This window comes from Aedes aegypti, chromosome 3 (genome assembly GCF_002204515.2).
Source record: "Aedes aegypti strain LVP_AGWG chromosome 3, AaegL5.0 Primary Assembly, whole genome shotgun sequence".
Lineage (NCBI taxonomy): Eukaryota > Metazoa > Arthropoda > Insecta > Diptera > Culicidae > Aedes > Aedes aegypti.
The window spans coordinates 363,635,713-363,657,433 of record NC_035109.1 but is presented as its reverse complement, the minus strand read 5'-3'; the positions used below and the strand labels follow the sequence as shown (position 1 = coordinate 363,657,433).

At 35.0% G+C, this 21,721-nt stretch overlaps 1 protein-coding gene across 1 annotated transcript in view; it reads right to left on the bottom strand.

Annotated features, from left to right (window-relative positions):
• The window catches only part of LOC5566868 (dipeptidase 1), a 25,634-nt gene extending 3,913 nt beyond the window's left edge, over positions 1-21,721 (bottom strand). The window contains exons 1-3 of the mRNA XM_001651245.2: positions 21,438-21,721; positions 5,586-5,760; positions 4,756-5,516 (exon numbers count right to left, since the gene is read on the bottom strand). Of these exons, the coding sequence (XP_001651295.1) occupies positions 4,756-5,516; positions 5,586-5,760; positions 21,438-21,456 (955 nt within the window). The 5' untranslated portion in view covers positions 21,457-21,721. The remainder of the gene's footprint in view (positions 1-4,755; positions 5,517-5,585; positions 5,761-21,437) is intronic.

Below are 21,721 nucleotides of genomic sequence, written 5' to 3'. Positions count from 1 at the left end.
TTCTATGATATTTGGTAGACGAACTAATCTCAAAAACGAAATTCAGGAAAAAATATGTTCCTGAATTTCAAACAAAACTTCTAATACAATGTTTGTCCACGACGGTACCGCTATGGGCAAAAATCAACAAAAGGGGCATGGTTATGCGATTGTTGGATTATTTAAGGTTATCCCACCTCCAGATATTTTTCGTATAATTTTCAAAGAATGTATTTAGAGCTTCCATTCTTTTTAATAGAATTATTAAATATTTTTTTCATGCTCTGCTGCTTCAGGAACCTTCAGGAACTACTGAAGGAGTTTCTGTGGAGATTCCTTTATGATTTTTCCACTGCTTTCTCAAGAATTGTTTCACAGATCCCTCGAGGAAACGCTTCAGGAATTCTTTCAGTGATTCTTCCATAGATTTCATCAGAAATACTGATGCAAAAATTCTCTCAAGGATTCTCTTACCATGTCCTTAAAAAAACTATGACATTTCTCTAATTTTTCCCAAAGATTCATACAGGAATTCTTTCAGTCAATCCCACAACAATTTCTCTATAAGATTTGGCGCAGTATTTTCTAGTAAATCTTGAAGCTATTACTTTAAACTGAATGCGTATGTTGGTAGTTTTTTTTTCTAAATTATTATTCCAGCAATGTATCTAGACAGAGGTTTACTACCTAGAAAAACCTAGAATGTCAGGGACTTCAATTTATGATCTGGAAAATCAGAGAATTTTTCAGGGAAAATGAATCTATACTACAACATAGGTAGGTAGGTAGGTAGGTACTACAACATCAAACCAGTTGATTGTCTGCAAAGTGATCGAATCATCATTACATAGAATACTATTTGACTCAAGCAGGTCAATCGGTAATCGATCATTTGAAATAGGAGCTCACTTTTGAGAGAACACGCTATAATGCATAGTAAATGTGCTTTACTCTCTCTACTTATTAGAATTCAGCACATTCTGAAGTAAATAGCATCAACAGTGCTCTTCGAAGTGGGCGTGGATTGCTTTAAAAATATTTAATTCTAAAGTTTCCTGAATCAACTCATTGTCTAGTTCTTAATAAACTATAATTTTCAATAATCCATAAATTTTTAATAATTTGCCGAATTAGCGATACTTTAGGATTTATATCAGGAGCTTTCTTATTGATATGCCCAAGTGGTTTTTTTTGAGAATATAGGGGGAAGTCCTCTATGCCCGGACACTTTTTGTTTTTTGGTAATATTTCAAAATCTGCATTTGTTTTACCGTTAATTTTTGTACAGTATAAAAAAATCACATTATTTTAAGTAAAAACTCACATGAGAACAAAAATAAACCTTTACAATTAATTTTTATGATGGATTACATTATGTACCAAAAATGGTGTGCACTGAAATGTGTCCTCTATGGCCGGACACTATGTCCTCTATGCTCGGACACTATGATTTTCACCATCAAATTTTACATTCAACCCACAGATAGGCCAAGGCTGGGAGGGAGGCACCGATATTACACACGAAATAGGACACAAAGTTACTTCGAATTGCAAGAAAATTCCAACTTGCCAACGACAACTTAGGCAGACTTGATGAAAATCGCTAGTTTTCTTTTGTTGTGTTCCTTTGATCGTTCTGGACAAACATGGAAAAAGGGCCAAAGTTTTCTGTGCATTTAATTTTCGTTTTTATTGGAAAAAAGTAAAATAATGCGTATTGAGCACTTTATATTCAATCAGGATAAAAGGTATTATTGTTCCATAACTTTTGAATAAGCATGAATAGCTTTTCAATCGATTTTTTGTCACATTTTATAAAATGCAAAAATACGTTTTAATCAATTACGCGCTTTTATCATGTTTGTCCATTGTTTTAGATCTGGGCTCACAGTGACAGTTTGTGACAGCAGAATCTCGGCTCACCTTGACGTACATAAATTTCGCATTGGTTTCTCCCTCCCAGGGCCAAGGGATGCTTCGTATGTCAACACATGCCTTATGGGTTCAATGTTTGCATGATGTAAACTCCTTCTTGATCAGCGCAATAGATCGATTCGCAATATGTCGCAATATGTGGCTGTTTCTCGTGCACTCATTTGCCTTGAAAGCATCATGTTTACAGCACTTTATCAGGCCTCCATGGACCGAAAGTTTTGTTGTTTGTGCTTTATTTTTGTTGCTGTTTGTTTTTTGTACCCTATATATATGAAAAAGCGAATTATAAATTAGATCATTAGATCCCATTTATTAGGTTCACATTTTCACTGTCCGGTCCTAGAGGACATGAGGTGTCCGGCCATAGAGGACTTGCAATGGTTTACAAAAAAGGTTGCTTTTCTTTGAAATTCTACATTTTCTAACAAATTTTGCATTGTGATTGACGCAAAACTTACTGAAGTCAACGTACGGAGACAATTCAGCATAAATTATAAGAAACATTTGTGGCTATACTTGTATAAAATTTTATCGTTTCACATTTTTAGGTAGATTGTATCAGAGTGAAACTTTTATCAGCTACTGTTTGTTTACGTTTGGACGTGGAAACGTCATAGTTTGTATACAGTGGAATACTAAAATCTTAATATCATTATTCGTTTTTGGAAAATTCAAACTGTCCGGGCATAGAGGCTGTCCGGCCATAGTGGATTTCCACCTACTCAGGAAATTCTTCAGATTTTTTTTGGGAATCCACAAAATCCTAGGAAAGCAAAACTTTTAGGAAAACACTTATTTAACGTTAACAAATCACTTTATTTTTGCAAAAAACGGTTTAGTATCCAACAACGCTATAGCCGGTTCTTTCGGAAATTAAGTCCAGTTGGCCACATTCAGTACATTCTGAACGATCCAAAACTCTTCTGTAATGTTGAATAACAGATCTCAATGATTTATGCAAATTAAAAAGAGTTTCATTGCAAATAAATAAGAATAACTTAACGGGTAGCCTTTTTGACCTGACCTGATCCGGTTATCCACTGAAACAACTTGGGCCACAGGAACATTCCCAAGTTCTTCTGACCACTTTAAGAAACGAGATACCTACGTTTACAGTGAGAGGCAAAATAAAGTGCCCACCTTACCAGTTTTCGAATTTCTCTCATTGATTTGGTTCAAATTAAAGTTAACACACCTAAATCTTTTGTGATATTTTATTTTTGATGTTCTTTTAAAGTTGCACTTACGAAATTTTGATAAAAAAAAGAATTTTACTTAAAGAAAAAGAAAATCAATTTGTATTGAAAAAAAGGTAGTGACAAAAATAAGTGCCCACTTCCTTCTTGGCCCCAGAAAAGATGATTTAAGAAAAATAAAAAGCAATTTAATAGTTAATGTGTCCTCCTTTGGCCTTAAGGACTTGCTGGAGGCTCTTCGGCATGCTTTTCACCAGGTTTTGTAGGTGTTGTGGATCTAGTTCTTCCCAGGCGCGCTCCAAGGCTTCAAAATAATTATTTTTGTTGGTAACACCAGTTTTTTCAACCCTGGCATCGAGAATCGCCCACAAATTCTCGATGGGGTTGAGGTCTGGGCTTTGTGGAGGCCATTCCAGCGGTTTAATCCGACAAGACCGGAAAAAAGACTTGGTCTTCTTTCCAGTATGCTTCGGGTCGTTGTTCTAGAGAAATATGAATTTCTCTTCAAGGCCCGTCTGGATCAGCGAAACCTCCAGATTTTCCAGCAAGATGTTAATGTAGGAATCTGCCATCATTATTCCGTCGATTTTCACGAGGTTTTCTACTCCACTCCATGAAAAACACCCCCAGACCATCACATTTCCTCCTCCATGCTTCACCGTTCCTTGGATGTGGTGCTCTGCATCACACACGAGCCCGCCGCTCTCGGTTAGACAGCTCGAGCTTCAGGAGCGCCACATCCAAGGAACGGTGACGCATGGAAGTGTGATGTGATGAAATGTGATGGTCTGGGGGTGTTTTTCATGGAGTGGAGTAGGAAGCGTCGTGAAAATCGACGGAATAATGACGGCAGATTCCTACATTAACATCTTGCTGGAAAATCTGGAGGTTTCGCTGATCCAGACGGGCCTTGAAGAGAAATTCATATTTCTCTAGAACAACGACCCGAAGCATACTGGAAAGAAGACCAAGTCTTTCTTCCGGTCTTGTCGGATTAAACCGCTGGAATGGCCTCCACAAAGCCCAGACCTCAACCCCATCGAGAATTTGTGGGCGATTCTCGATGCTAGGGTTGAAAAAACTGGTGTTACCAACAAAAATAATTATTTTGAAGCCTTGGAGCGCGCCTGGGAAGAACTAGATCCACAACACCTACAAAACCTGGTGAAAAGCATGCCGAAGAGCCTCCAGCAAGTCCTTAAGGCCAAAGGAGGACACATTAACTATTAAATTGCTTTTTATTTTTCTTAAATCATCTTTTCTGGGGCCAAGAAGGAAGTGGGCACTTATTTTTGTCACTACTTTTATTTCAATACAAATTGATTTTCTTTTTCTTTAAGTAAAATTCTTTTTTTAATCAAAATTTCGTAAGTGCAACTTTAAAAGAACATCAAAAATAAAATATCACAAAAGATTTAGGTGTGTTAACTTTAATTTGAACCAAATCAATGAGAGAAATTCGAAAACTGGTAAGGTGGGCACTTTATTTTGCCTCTCACTGTATGTATAAACTGACAAAATAAATTGAAATCCGTTGAGAGTTCACTATGCGGTGAACTAAGCAAAACATTTTTGCTTTCACTCAGGCCCATACGGAAGCTATTCGGAGAGTTATTGCCGAGGAGACGCATGGTAGGATACTCACGTAAAACGTAATCAATGGTGTTCCCGCCGATAAACGAGGTGTAAAAGTTCACCATAATGATTCCATTGTTCTCGATCAGCATCTTCAGCACATCGTCCTGAACGTTGCGATGATGCGGGAACACGTTATGCGATGACGAGTGGCTGAAAATAACAGGCGCCTTCGTTTCGGTCAGCACATCCACCATCACTCCATGGCTCACGTGCGAAATGTCGATCAACATTCCCAGACGATTCATTTCCCATATCACATTCTTGCCCCACTCGGTTACGTTCTTCAACACAGCCGAACTGTTGCCATCGACCGGGGAAGCATCCGCCCAAGGAGTGTTACACGTGTGCGTCAGTGTCATGTAACGGACCCCCAGTTCATAGAACATCCTCAGCATCGCCAAACGGGAATCCATCGAGTGGCCACCCTCTACTGCAATGAGCGAGCCAATCTTCTTCTCCTTGAATGCCTGCATAATTCCATCGGCAGACGTCACATACTTCATATACTTCGGGTACTGAGCGACCATGCGTTTGATGACATCGATCTGCTCAAGGGTACGCTCCACGGCATCCTTGTACTGCGTGGAGCAGGACACGTACGCCACCCAAAACTGTGCCCCCACTTTGCCCTCCAGCAAGCGCGGGATATCCGTGTGGCTGCTCTTGGACTTGCCCCACGTGGGATCGAGCTTCAGGTCACGATCCAGGTTGAAATCGTTGATTCGGTTGCGTTCGAAACTGTACAGATTGTACGGTAAATCATTGTGCCTGGCGAAGAAATCGGTAAGAGATAAGGGATTATAACCGTGATATATTTGAAAGAAATTAAATGCCTACCCATCGATAAGTGGAACCTCATCGAGGACGGTACGCCCGAAGAAGGCGTTCTGTTTCTCAGCTTTTTGGTCATTTTCGTCACCTGAATTGACGGCTAGGGGCACAGCGATGGCGACGGCAACTATTGCGACGAGAGCGATGACCGTAATGGCCAGGATTTTAGGGTTCGAGAGGGCTGCAAATATATTATTGTGGAACGTTTGTTCATTAATCGGCATTTTAAACGGCGCGCATTAGGGCGAATTTCTGATAAATTCATTGTACCCTTCCAAACTCTTATTTTGGTCAAAATCAAATGCTCCCAAATAAACTACGTTCTGGTTCGTGAGCTGCGTTTCTAAGATGTCACACTCCTAATCAAGACCTGGATCATTAGCTCGTTGTTTCTGAAATTCGGGCGCTTGCAGTTCGAAAAATTACATGACGATTCAATAGCCAGCATTTATAAGCAGATGCTATGCTGGGCCGATTTCTTCACTTTCCCGTAAACCATGTTTACCCAAATGCTTAAACTAGTTTAAAGGTCTAGAAGGTGAAGAAGAATTTTGTTTTTTAGAATTCAACCTGCAATTTCTTCACAGATGCCTCTGGGTATTTTTTCAGGATTTCATCCAAAATTGTCGTTCAGGATTTATTTGGAATTTTAACCTAGGTATTTCTCGTTACGGAGAATTCTCCTACGATTAAAAAAAAACATAGTTGAAAAATTCCTTAAGCTGCCGCGAATTGCTTGGGGAATTTGCAAAATATGTTGGAGAAACATTCTGAAAAATTGGGAAGTATTTCTAAGAGAAAGTAATCTTCGATGAAACTGCTGTTGGAATTACTGTTGGACTTCTGCAAGGATGAACGATCTTCTGGACTCTTGAGCAAGCCTTGCAAGATTTTTTTTCAAATAAAGTCTAAGATCATAAATCGACGGTATCACCGATGAAATTTTCGGTGTAATGATCGAAGTATTACTGGTAAAATTGCTGTATTATTTGCTAATGTGATAACTTTTGAGGAATCCATGGATATTTCACACGAGACATGTTTGGAAGAACAGCAGGAGTAATCTCTGGATGAAAGACTGAGGAACTATAGGATATATAGGATATATATAATTGGCTGAAAATATAAGGCAGGCAGAATTGTAGTAGAGTTTCCTTGGAAAATCCCCGAGATTATTTTTTCGGAAACTCTGTAATAAACATTAGTGAATTTTTCTGGAATAACTCCTGTATAAATCTTTGCAAAATCTCATGTGTAACAGTTGGCGGAAGAGTTAGGGGGAAAATATCTGGAAGTAATCCTGAAATAGTATCTGGAAGCGTTTAATTTGGTAGTAGCGTTGGAATTTTCAAAAGTTTACTCATAGTAAATTCTGGATAAATTCCTATAAGAACCCCTTAAAAGCTGCTGGAGAAATTTCTGAACAAATTCCTGAAAGAACTGGTTGAGGAATCTCTAGATAAGTTTTCGGAGTGGTCCCTGGAGTGTTTGACAGCATCACAGGAGAAATCTCTCTAAAAATTCCTGAAGCTTTTGCATAAGATTCGTCAGAAAAGAAATTTCGGAAGAACCTGTATAATAGTCGTATAGAAGCCTCTAGAATTTGTAAAAAGTGAAAATAGTGTTTTTAAAGGCCATTCTAGATTTAGAATTAGATTTAAATTCTAGAGAAAAGATTTAACAAATCATTATCATACTACTTATCAAAATGTTCAGTTTCTTATTTTCTTTATTCTTTGAGGAATTTATGGGGGCTGTTTTAGATCAGTGATTCCCAAAGAGGGCAAAACACCACCCCCCCTAAAGAGCGATTTTCGAACCTAAGGGGAACAAAAATTTGTTAAAATGAATTTGGGGGCGAAAAAGTTTGAAAAGGGGCGAAAGTGCTGGTACCGTAATCCGGGGTAACATTGATCAGCGGGGCAACATTGATCGGTATGACCCTTCTCGTAAAAAGTACGAATCATCATTTATTGATGGAATATTTTCAAAGTATGAATGATGCCTCTCATTCTTACATCCATGAGTTATTGAAAATTGACTCTTGTGCGAAAATTGCATTTAGTTCATGCCTAAATTTATCAACTTTTTAAATCAATGATTTTTATCATGAGTTCTGCAAATGGTTTGAGCAAGGAAAATGTGGTTGTCACTAAAAATGGCATCGCTGAAAACGATTCCGTTGTCAAATCTTTCATAAGTTTATTCAATTTAACTAAATTAACGAAATCCTATCAAGAAAGCGGAGTTTCCATAGGAAATTGCCTACCTTTAGGCGTATTCCGCTGTTCAAAGTGTTTTACTTTTTGAAATAACTCAAAAAGTAAATTACTTGTAAGCGTTTGGTCTACATATTCGGCTTCAGGGGCCATGATTTAAGTAAGTAACGATATTTTCAATATTACCGAAAGCTGTTTACATGGGTGATCAATGTTACCCCATATCAGCTCAATCAAAAAATCACTTAAAACATTTATTTAAACATACTTACAACTTTTGAAAACTAAAATACAGTATATAGTCACGAGCGGTGGGTGCCAGTACTTGTTTAAAAAATATAAAACATTTGCATTTTCAACTGAAAAATATAAAAAATATCCCAAAAACTGATCATTGTTACCCCGGATTACGGTATGAGAAAAATTTAAAGCAACGTTATGCCATTTTGATGAAATTATGCATTTGAAGAATTATTAATTCCGCATCTCTCTAAGCACACAACATCTTGAAATCTTAAAATCTTGTGGGGCAAAACTGGAGGATTGTCACTGTTTGTGTAATGCATTCCGTTTTTTTGTACCTTATGTGAATTTTGAAACAACTCAGCAACTGAGTTTCCTAAAAGATAACTTAGATCTGAATAAATTATTGTCATGGTTATACTTTTCAAAAGCTATATGCGAAAAAATAACAAATATTGCTGTGTGCGTTTGAAAGACAATATCAAATGCGGAAACACTAAACGCGGTAAGATTTTTCATAAGAAATGCGATGTCATAAATAGATTTTTCTTGCTAGGGTGGCGGTGATTTATGTAATCGTTGCTAGGTGTCCTTTGATTATTTTTTGTTACCGCATTTGGAGGACGTTTACTCAACATTTGCAACTCAAATGCAAACAGCAATATTTCTAATTCGTTCTTATAGAAAAATTGTAGGATTATAATCTAATGTTTTTTTTTGTTGGTATCTGTTTTTCACGCACAATTATATTGACACCACTCATTTTGAAATTTCTGAAGAAACGAAGAAAAATCTGAGTTCTCCTGGATTTCAAAAAAATATCATCTCTTGACGTTATGTTATGTTAAAATTTTCTGGATTTTACATATACAGTGAAACCTCCTTGAGCCGACGTTCCATGACTCGATATCGACTCATGGAACCATACTAAAATCAAAATTTCATGGTTACTATGATAGTCCCCTCAAACATCTTTCCAAGTAATTTGTGTTCCATTACTCGATACTTCCATGAGTTGATGGTCCCTTCAGATATCGACTCATGGAGGTTTGACTGTATATTTATTTTATGTTTTGGAATGGATGAAAAAGCGTCGTTAACCAAAATTCCTAAAACTTATTTCAACAAGTTCAGAAATATCAGGAAGTGGACTAAAAGTGTATCAATGGTCGCAGTTTAGTGAAAACTGATTCTGAAGCCAGTTATCTACGCAAGATAATTGAACATTATTGCAAATGTCTTAAAGCCCTGTCCCAATTTTAGTATCAAACGCTTAAGTTTAGGTCAGAAACCCCCTTTTTTAAAAAAATGACAACATTTGTCATTTGGCATTTTTGTCGACAAAGGTAAACGTCAAACATGATCAAAAGTGTCAAGGTTCATATCTGGAACCATTTTTAAAATTAAAGTTTACATATGTTATATTTGTTATTTGGGCTGAAAAAATTGCTAAAGTAGTTACAAGAACATCGTATTATTAAATAAAAACAAGAACTCATTTAACATTTAAGACCCAATTATGAATTACTGATAAGTTGACTATTTGAATATTATCGTAATTGAAAGAGATATTTCAGGAATTTGATTGATTGAAGGAAATAAAATTAAAAGTATAGATTTGGTAATACATCTACGAGCTGTTTAGTGGAATACCTACAAGTAGATGAAAACCCTAATTTAGTACTATACCGCTAAGTGTTCCTTGAATCTAACCTCGAGAGACTGCTTTGTTTGATCAGCTGCAGCGTAGACCTTGTTGCAGTGAGAACAACACTGATTTTGTAAATAGCCTTGTTTTGTGTGTTTACCGGATCCTTGATAGAGCCTAACGAAGTCTTAAGTTGGTTGTCTCTGCTGGAAAACACCAAATCGATTCCGAAATTCCTTAGCTTTGGGCGGAGCTGTTTGCGGATGTGTATGTCGTATAGGATGGAAACTCTCTTCATGGGTTCGGTGATGTACCTAATAGCTATTAAATTTTAAGATACTTCCTAGAAGATTAGGGAATTATGACTACCTACTTATAGATTTGGTGATACTGGAAAGGTAATGAGTATATTAATTATGTTATTAGTATTTTATGGATATGCAAGTCGAGAATGTTTTTGACGTACCTAGACCGGAACAAGTATTTCTTAGAAATTTCAGAAAAACGTATAAGCATTCATGTCAACAAGATACTTGCATTATTTCATGTAGCTCACTTATTTGATAAAACATATGTATCAAATTAGCATTAAAAAAGATCAGAATGGATTTAATTTTTGACTTATATTCAAAAGGCCAAAATACCGCCTAGTCTTGACTGTCTGAACACTGATCATATTTGAATTAAAATTAGAAATGTAAAACAAGTACTTTTACAGGAAATGTAATAGTTTGAAGTTTACATGTCGAAAGTCACAAATGTTTGAAGTGAACCATAGCGATAACCGCACAGCTATTGAACAACACCAAGCTGAGACTCGTGGGTTCGAATCCAGCAAGTTTAGAATAATGCCAGGTTGATTTTTTTTTTAATTTCCCACTCCCAGGGCATATAGTATCTTCGTGTTTCGCCACACGATATATAGATACAAAAATTGTCAATTAACAAAGAAAGCTCTCTCAATTAAGTGGAAGTGTTAAGATAAGTCTCAAAAGTGGAAGTGCTCATGATAACAGTAATCTGAGACGTAAACTTCAAAACAGAGGCGTCGCGTGGCCTAGTTATCGACCTGTGTGTAGGAAATCGCATTGTGCACTTCTAATTTAGAGTCATTTTATTTTTGTAAGTATTGTAAACCTTGGATTGAAACCATTTTTTTAGGTTGATAAAAATGTATAACCTGCATTTAGTAACCTTCGTTTTTAAATATAATTTTCTTCTAGTCTTTATGATGATTCAAATCATTATAGATTTTAGATGGGTTGTTTAGTTTTATCAATTCATCCAATTTATCAATTTAACCAACACTTTTCCATTTTAACGATCATATCATGGGCATATTGAAAATTTGAATAGGAAAACAATTACAACTATGCGGGTCCTCAGTGACGCTTCATGCAGCAATGGATTCTAGCTAAATTGAAGTTAAGGGCTGTGATGATAGCCACCATACCGTAAAATAGGGCGATTAGAAACAGTATTCAGTAAATACGAGTACTTTTTCCATTTTAATGCAAAAATAAACACTTTTTCAAGTGCATCTCGAAGAAAAATCAAAATGTGTTTAATTGATAAAAAAATCTCTAAAAAATAATTTAAGTTTTTGATCATGTTAGAAATTGGAAAAAGTCGGATATTTGAAGATATCAAAATATGTTGAGATTTTCAATTTGAAAATAGTCTGTAGATCCTCTTTTGCTATTGAAGTAATGAAACTTAAATATTTCAGTGAGTTTTCTTAAGATTATCATTACATAGTAGTAGCATTCCTAACTGTAGTTCGCTTCACTCTAGTTCTCACTTCACCCCATGTTACGATAGTTAGTTAGTTAGTTAGTTAGTTAGTTAGTTAGTTAGTTAGTTGTATTTATTTTAGACGAACTAATTAAGTCGTTCGCGTCTTGACATTGATTTTGCTTAGTTACAATTCATTCTATCTTAATAACAATTCACAAGGAACCAACAGATGTAGCTTGGGAATAGCTTTTCATCTTCAATATACACTTTCGAGAACCCCAAAAATCATAAAGTCAATAACGGCGCCGGCCACGTCCTTACGGTCATCGGGGAAATGAAGGATAAGGAGTGTGACATCCATTGTTGCTAGAGACCGAGATCACCTCTGCATCTCTTCGTGGTTGTCACAGGTAGGAGTTCGTGAGGAGGGTTTAAAAGCTACATAATTAGGATTCACTTTGATAAATGATGCGATTCATGCATCATGCAGCTTCTGTTTGAAAAGTCACTCAAAGCACGCTGCATGCTCATTGACATACAAACTTTGAAAGAGCGACGTGAAATCGCAAGAGTTTCATTTGTAAATGATATCGTTTCGCAACGTATTGATTCTACAGAAATCTTATCAAAATTAAATTTCTACGCTCCTTCTAGGCAACTACGAAATCGTAACTTATTCTTGACAAATCATCATCGAACTAATTATGCCAAAAACGGGCCTCTAAATCAAATGATGGCCATTTACAATCAACATTGCGAAACTATTGACTTTACCATGTCTCGGTAAAATCTAAAAACATACTTCAAATCCATTAGAAATCGCAACGCATAAAATAAAACAAAATGAAATTAACATTACTTACACTATACTTTCTTTTTCAATATTTTTTTCATAAATTTCATAATTTTAGTATTAAGAAATGAAACAAAAATATGTATATGTAAAATATACTAGTCTACGTCGGTTGACGAAAAAAAATGAAAAAAAAAGAATATGATACTGGAAGCATCATTTTGAAGATTGATGGCACTTGAATATAGCTCCAAATAATATTTACATGATTGGTAATATTAACATGACTGACCATATTTTCCGGAACCAGTTTTACGGAAACGGTCATATTTCTGAAGATTTTCAACGAATCTTAATGCGTCCGCCGGCATTCAACTTCTTATTAGTTCTAGTTTCTAGGAAAATTGTAAACATCTATACAACTTCACACCGCACAAAAATACAAAGCGGCAGAAAAAATGCCATTTGGACTTGACCTCGGACAATCCGGAATATCTCCGGTGTCCGGTGGCCAATATGCATGTCCAAGCAAGTTCCTGAAACTAGACCAAATTTGCCGTCGACTGCTTCCGAATGCATCCAATTTCATCAATTTTTCATAAAGTTATAACCATTTGAATTTAGGCAAAATTTTGCCTATCTCAATCATTTTGCCTATCCCCTGTAGATGTTGGCCATATTTGGATTCTGAGATGATTCGCATTAAACAGCAGAATTTTGCAGAATTATTAGTAATAGTTTCACACAAATTTATACCAGACCACGGTGATTTTTTTTGCCGATTTTGTGATCGTAGTAGAATAGCGTCTAAACCGTTTGTTTTAGCGAAAAAGTTTGTTCAGGGAAGTTTCTTGATTGTAAAAGCGCTTTTTTTGATACTAGCGGCCTGGTGATTAAATCACCTAAAAGTGAGATAATTTTTTTTTTATCTGTTGAAGATAGACGTGTAGTGAATGAGCAGTATATTTGATTGAAACATATTGAGAGTGCTTGTGAGCTGCGCATAGGATTGTTGAAACAGCGCCAAAAGGGAATCAATGATGATGATGATAATGAATGGCGATAGTTGTATGTGTGAGTCTGTTCTGCACAACCAACCGATTCTCGTGAACGAGATGAGGTTGCCGGCAGATACATGGCAGAGAAAAAGAACTGGAAGCAGTGCGAAAGAGAAAACGGAAAAGTGTCGAACGTTGGCATTCGTCGTGGAGATGGGGAAGTAGTTCTTCAGTCTAGATTTCAACTTTGCGACCGTTGGACCTTTGGTAATTTTGCGCGAGATGGATTGAGTAGTCCGTAAGCGAAAAGTTTAGATTCTGCCTAAAAGTAAAAAAAGAGCACTGTTTACTACATGTCGGTGTCTTCAGCAAAATTGTAGCATATGTTAATTCAAGAAACTTTGCCGAAGACACCAAATTTCTATCTCTTATACATTACAAGATATGCCATTTTTTCTTAATATGACCCTTAAAAATCAAAATTTTAGTATAACTTTTTTCTAGCATTTTTCACATTTTTTGTGCCTTCTACAAAGTTGTTCAACTACCAAAACTACATGTTTTTGCTGAACATTGCAACTTGCTATCTCTTATGGTAAAATAGTTATTTTGAAATAATCGATTTTTATGGGGCTTTTTTGGACTAATAACATTAGTTTGGACGCAGATTGACACACTTGGCGATTTGCTATTTTGAAAGGGCTATTTTATGACTTTCAATTAACACTAAGGACTTTTGGTCAGAAGCGGTCTATTGATTGTTATGTTTTAACTAGTTAATCCATAAAAATGCATTCAATTGCGGTTTCATTACATTATTTCATATGAAACATGTTGCATTTGATACGTTATGGTAATTTTCAATATATTTTTATTTACTCCCTCACCTACAGACTTCATTTAGCATGGAAATGTTTCTCTTTTTTTTGTTTGAGTCATAACGTTTCACCCAACTTTTGCATATTCATAGAGCGTTACGTAATTTGTGAACGATGCCATCTGTTTGTCACGCAACTATTATTTCTCGATTACTTTTTCAAATCGACGTAAGTAACTTCCATACAGTTTTGAGAAAATTAATTCAGAAGAATCACAACCTGTCTTCTAAAACTGTTTTAAAATGAATCACCTTTTTCACATTTTTTCGCCGTGTACATTGCTTAAATTTTGCATACAATAAGCTCGCATTCAAAAACTAGGGAATTCCTGTTATTTCCCACAAAAAATTATTACAAAATGATAAGCCGATTTATTCAGTTACTTTCGACGTTTTTGTACCAGTGTAAAATCGGCTCAACTAGTGTTTTGTTTTGATTCGTGGTTAAGTCACTTTGTCTCTCCATACAGCGGAGCGGCGAAAGTAGTGGTTAGGTAGCGAAAGTTGAAAATCTTACTTTCGTCGTTTTGTAATTCCGGAAAGTAAACGTTCTAAAAGTGAAAAATCGAGTTGGTTTAGAGCAAAATGTGTAGAATTTCGTCTGTGAAACACGTAGAATCGATATAGTAAGTTTGTATACTTTTTTGACTTGAGTCTGTTTGAATAAGTTTTCGAGATTTGTTAGTGGCAGAGCGTAACATACTTGCTCATTTCAAAATCTCGCGATACGCAACATGGCTGATAAACAATCCTTACTGCTTTCTTTTCCACGTTTCCTCCTACTTCAAGCATCGGTCTGTTTTGCCGGTAAACAAATTAAATAAACAAACAAAAAATGATTAATCAATGTAAAAAGGAATAGTACAACTAATTTATAATTAAATTTATAGTTGTATTTGTTAAACTAGACATTTTTCAACAGCTCTGACTGAATTCACGGAGTTTTTGACAGTTATACTTCTTCTTCTTTCTGGCGTTACGTCCCTATTGGGACAGAGCCTGCTTCTCAGCTTAGTGTTCTTATGAGCACTTCCACAGTTATTAACTGAACTAACGTATATCGTGTGGCAGGTACGAAGATACTCTATGCCCTGGGAAGTCGAGAAAATTTCCAGCATTTTTGACAGTTATAACAGAATTCAAAAACATGCACTGAAGTTAAAGTTCTGATTCATGTGCAGTCGGCGCTCACTGGTACAGTTTTATTTTAAATCAGGTCTATTCACAAGACGTTCCAAATCAGCTGATCGGGAAGCTCTTTGACAGTTCTTCTATGAAAATCACAGCCTCGTGTATGCACCGGTCTTCCACCGATGTAAACAAATGCATATGCGGACCTGTCACATGAAAAGGCCTATATTTTGTTTGCACTAGTATAAGTGAAATTTACAATCACTATATAAATGCCGGCACACATTTTATTCACGATCAGTTTTGTTTAAATTTTGTTCATACATCATAGAAGAATTTGTATAATACGAAAACGATTTTTATTAGCTATGTCGCGTGTCGTAAGATTTTGAAAGGAACAAGGACATTACATGGTAGCAACAAAAATAAAAGTTGCGTGACAAACAAATGGCATCGTTCACAAATTACGTAACGCTCTATGGAGAGTAAAAAGTTAGGTGAAGTTATGACCAAAACAAAAATAAAAAAGAAAAACATTTCCATGCTAAATGAAGTCTGTAGGTGAGGGAATAAATTAAAAATAATGAAAATGATCATAACGTATCAAATGCAGCATGTGTCATATGAAATAATGCAATGAAAATATGGAAAAAGTCGTAAAACCGCAATTAAATTCATTTTTATGGTTTAACTAGTTAAAACATAACAATCAATAGACCGCTTCTGGCCAAAAGTTCTTAGTGTCATTTGAAAGTCATAAAATGGCCCTTTCAAAATCACAAATCGCTAAGTGCGTCAATCTGCGTCCAAACTAATGTTATTAGTCCAAAAAATCCCCTTAAAAATCGATTATTTCAAAATAACTATTTTACCATAAAAGATAGCAAGTTGCAATGTTCAGCAAAAACATGTAGTTTTGGTAGTTGAACAACTTTGTAGAAGGCACAAAAAATGTGAAAAATGCTAGAAAAAAGTTATACTAAAATTTTGATTTTAAGGGTCATTTTAAGAAAAAATGGCATATCTTGTAATGTATAAGAGATAGAAATTTGGTGTCTTCGACAAAGTTTCTTGAATTAACATATGCTACGATTTTGCTGAAGACACCGACCGTCTATCTTCAACAGATAAAAAAATATTTTTTTATCTCACTTTTGGGTGATTTAATCACCAGGCCGCTAGTAACAAAAGAAGCGCTTTTACTTCCCTGAACAAACTTTTTCGCTAAAATCAACGGTTAAGACGCTATTATATTACGATCACAAAATCGACAAAAAAATCACTGTGCAGACGAGTTTTTGACAGAAGCGATAATACTAACTTTTATTCATAGCATGAGCAATAATTTCAATTGTGCAATCAATTCACATCACTCACCGATATTAATTTTATCAACTAAAAAATAAACGTCGACCTCTCAATAACATTAAAAAAAAGTATATTGAATCATAATGAAAGTTTGTGCAAAAAAGTTTTTCAATATTAAGCATAATTTATTAGAGCTGCTTTGGCACATATTCTTCAAATTGTTGGAAGTTTCTTAACGAAACGACATTATTCAAAAAAGTTTTTTGACGAAATTGTCATTAAAATTATCTGCACTTGTTCACGCATTTTTTGATTAAAAAAATAAATTGTATTGATGGTTTTTTTTTAAACTTGAACACAAATCTACACAATTGTCTACTAGCATTACTTTGCAAATTATACAGAAATTAAAAAAAAGTGCTATAAATTTCAGTAACTTCTGCAGATTCATCTGTGGCCAAATAAACAGGAAATGTGTTAATTATTAACATCTGGGCTATCAGTCAGTTCTCCTAATAATAAAATTTGATATAATGTGTATGACTTTTTACAGAATTTTTCCAATAATAAAGTCCAAAAATGTTTTATGGCATAGTAACACGAAAGAGCATGTTACTGCAACTACTTTAGTATTATTTCCGTGTAAATAACGACTATATCATATTTAAACTTCAATTTAAAAATTGGGTCCATTAATGAACCTTGATACTTTTGATCATGTTTGACGTTCACTTAGTCAACAAAAACACCACAAGGGTTTAAGTTTTAACACTGGGGTTGTTCCTATCTGACAATTATGAAGGAACACGGAAAACAAAATACAAGCCAAGGGACGTGACAAAATCTAAAAATTGCATAAAAAAATGTTTTTTAGTCTTAAACAAACGAAAAACATTGAAAAATTGAGTAAACCCGTTGTTTTTGGCCTAAACTTTAGCGTTTGGTACTAAAATTGGGACAGGACTTTCGGATCCTATTAAATGTTCCTATTCATTTAATAATAGCTCAGGGTTGCCATGGACCGATGCACGAGTTCACTAATTTGACGTTTGAGTGGTGCCGAGTTCACTGGTATCCATGGTCACATAAATAACACGGCACCGCTAAAACGTCAAATAGTGGACCAGTGCATAGGTCTATTATGCCAGATTAATCTGACATTGCAAGACTTTTAATCAGTGAAAAGACAAAAAGACAAACTGCTCAATTTGCCAGACTTTCTCAAATCCAGCCAGATTTTATAGCAGTAAATAAAATATTCAAGGATATTCTGATAAACATGATTGTGATGCTTAAAAACACATACAAGAGCAAAGAAACCAACTAATGGAAATACTCGTACTGCAGACACAACATCAATATTATTTTGTTCTTCACTTTTTTCATTACAAAATTATGATATTTCGGCATTGATTTTTTTTTATAAACACTCCCGCTCATTTACAAATTGATGGTTACTTGTTTAAATTATGTCCAGAACTACTCCAGTTGAGCGGGGTTCTCATTAAAATTCAGATTAAGATTTAAGACAAACTTATGGCGAAACTTTCTTACGAGTTCTTCGTTTTGGGTATAACATTATACAATCGTAAGAATTTGAGTGCAAGAATCTTAATCAAATATAAAGAACTTATCTGATAAATACTAGAATGTTTGCCAATACAATAAGACGCATTTAAAAAAGGATTAAGCAAAAATTCCAGTGATTTTTATACTGAATTGCTGATTGAAGTAAATTTAAATCAATCATTCAATTTTTTATGTTGTATTATTCATTTGCTACCATCGAAATTTGGATCAACTAGCATTTCTGCACGATTATGGCTGCCAGATTTTGCAAGACTTTTCATTTGGAATTTGCTAGACATTTTCCAAAATGTACTGGCAACCCTAATAGCTTGACATAATGAAAAAAAAAACTCGGGCTTTAAAGGGTCGCTCAAATGTCCGTTCGCCAAGAGCGCCATGAGGTCACGCTACGGCTCTGTCCTTGAGACACGCTAAAATGTCATTTTTGTTACGCTGTGTAATTTCAACTGAACTGGATTATGAATTTTCGGTGGAGTACTTGGTATATTTTTTTATGATTATTAGTATCATTTTTCCATCTAGGTGTTCTGTGTTTGACAACACTATCATCCTAATTTGGTACAACTAAATTAAGCTTTTATTAACATTTCGTTAACAACATATTACTTTTTATTTGCCATAGCAGTTCAGAACTTTTACAGGTTAGTTGATTTCACCTGCTTGTGAGAGAATAAATATATTCGGATATAAGGAGTTTTTGGTAACATTAGAGGATGTTTTGGGCAAATACTTGGACTTGGACTTGGTCTAGTAGGAATACCTAAATACTCTTAGTATTTGAAGTAATATTTGAAGTAATTCTTAAAGGAATCCATGAAATGATTCCTAAAGTAACCTATTGAATAATTTGTTGTGTTTTTGAGCAAATTTCTCAAACGATCGGTAGGTGCATGGAGGGGGCAAATATTGCTATTGTTTTGTAGTTGAGCAATCAATCTTCTACATAATATGCTTAATTATGGAGACTACTCTAATAACTTCAAAATGTTTACTTTTAATTCATCTGTATGTTAACAAAATATATAATTTTTAATAACTTCAAATTGTTTACTTCTTAATTTGTCGGATAAATCTAAACGCCCTATTAATGTTTGTGGTTATATATTTACAGGATCTTGGCTTCAAGAGCGGTTGGATGTGTAAAATTATTCTGTTCAAATCCAGTGAATTCGAAGGACATTTCTCTTCTGTTTTAAAGTTCGAAAAACGGCGTTCGATAAGACCGTTCAACACATCTGGCTTGGTTTTACAAACATTCGACATAAAAAATGTGTTCTTTTTTATATTGAACCATATAGGAATGCTAAATTCATTTAGGCCGGAACAAATTTGAAATTTTACTTTTGTCACCCCCCCCTTCAAATTTTTCAAAAAGTCAGAGGGGGGAAATAAATAAAGTTTCTTATTTTCAGTGTTGGTTTTCATTGTTTTTGTGTTTTTAGCTAGTTTTGTAATTCGTCCTTACGATATTACATGAAATAACAGGTGTTATTGGATTTTAAGTCCTAAATCTGTTCGTTGTTTTTTTTAAACGTTTTTCTTTTAAAATCAAGTTTGCGCAATTTTGTTTTAACAGTGTAGCCTTTGAAAATAGAATATTGTAGTGCTTTCCATGAACTTTCAATGAACAACCAATCAGCAATTGACACTTAAAATTTATTTGAATACATGTTTTCCTAGTAGATTTTCCTTCCTCTGGATGTATAAATATTGAAAGCGTGATCATCAGCCACAAGCTGCGTATCAAATGTCCTTGTCTTTATTGTGTTGGTATAAACTTTATGATTCTTTTTTTTTCGAAATTCACGAAAACCCGCGAAATGCGTTTGATCGTTTTAATTCATATAAAAACGCAGTAGTTTTCAGTTTCTTGCCTATGAAAATGGTTTATTTATTTTGGAGTCAAGGTTCCTCCAACAATTTTCGTATCTTTCAGTCAATCTTGGACTTCTTTTGATTGCTTGTTTTGTTTTAAATTTTAAATTGCCACTCTGGTAATAAACTAAGTATCTTGATCCGTAAAATACAAATTACAATTATCAACACATCGCTGAGTTTACACATATAAAATGTATTTTCACTGAGAATATATACTATAGTGCAAAATTTGACCAAAAGTATGGGGCCTACTTTCAACCTGCATAATATATACCATCCTATGCATATTTATCTCACAGTTGCTTAGGTATGCAAAGAACATGGCACAAGAGGACATCGAAGGCAATATATTTCACAGAATTAATTTTCTTCAAATTTACTCAAATCTAGTGGAAAATTGCAAACAAAGTGTTACATATATATATGAAATCGAATGAGTGTAATCTAAATTTAATTTAAAGTTGCTTCCAAGTGCAGCATTTTTGCAATGTACTTAAATTGTGATTAGCTTAAACACAATTTAAAAGTTTAATATTTTCTCTCGCCAAAACTCAAGAAAAAAGACGGCAAAAACCTAAGATTGTTGTTATAAAAAAGTTATAGTTCAATGATATGTAAAATAATCAAATTGACATGATTATTGTTCAAAACATTTTGGTTTGACGGATATATGTGGCAAAAACATGTTTTTGCAGCATTTGATAATAAAATAATGCTAAATTCACCTGAATTTCCATTTTATTATTTATTGTCCCCCCCCTCGACACATTTTGATGGAAGGTGACAAAAGAAGATTTTAAGATTTTTTCCGGCCTTATATAGGTTGCATAGAGGCGTGTCTTTAATTTGTACGGATAATACATAGCACTGTATGTCTAATGGACTATAACCATCGAGGTAAAATAAGCCATGAAAAGCATAATTTGCTATGTTTATTTTCTAGATATTAAATTCAAATTTGATTATAGCTCAAGCATCATGTTGCTCTTAGAATATCATTTTTTGATTCCATACTTTTTGAAATTTTACTTTATCAGTATAAATAGTAACATTGATGACTACTCGCTGTGCAAATCTTATCGTTTCTACGAAAAACACAATTCAACTGCATAGGTAGTTCCTGTTGAAGCCATTGTTAGCAATCTCGCGAAACAATACAATTTTGGTTTCACGACGTCATGATGACTCGTTTGAACCCATCCGACTATCAATAGTGCGGAACATCACTGCGTAGACCATGTAGGGATTATTAGCATCAATTATCACATTACGACCTTTCTGCGATTTTACATCATTTCTGTTTGAATGCATTTTAAGAATAAAACTATCATCACTAAATCTGCTGAAATCAGTTAGTGGTTTCCTGTGAGCCACGCATGTCAAACGACGATGATAATTTATGTCGTTAAAACTCGCACAACAGATACGATACCAACCTCGTCTCAGATTCATCATTGTTTTTATTTTATTCTGGTTCACTATACCGTCCAACTATGAAACCACACTGAGCACGTGCCTTTCGGTAGTACCTAGGTAGGGTCTCTTGACATTAAATAATCTCAGTTTATGATTATTTGCGTACGCTCGAGGGTTCCTCCGGTATTCCAGTACCCCAGACACAAATTACTGGGACAAGAACAATACACGTCGAGCCGCTGCCAAGTTCACGGCGATACTGGATGATATGGAGAGTCTAGTTAACTCGGCGGTATCTACACAC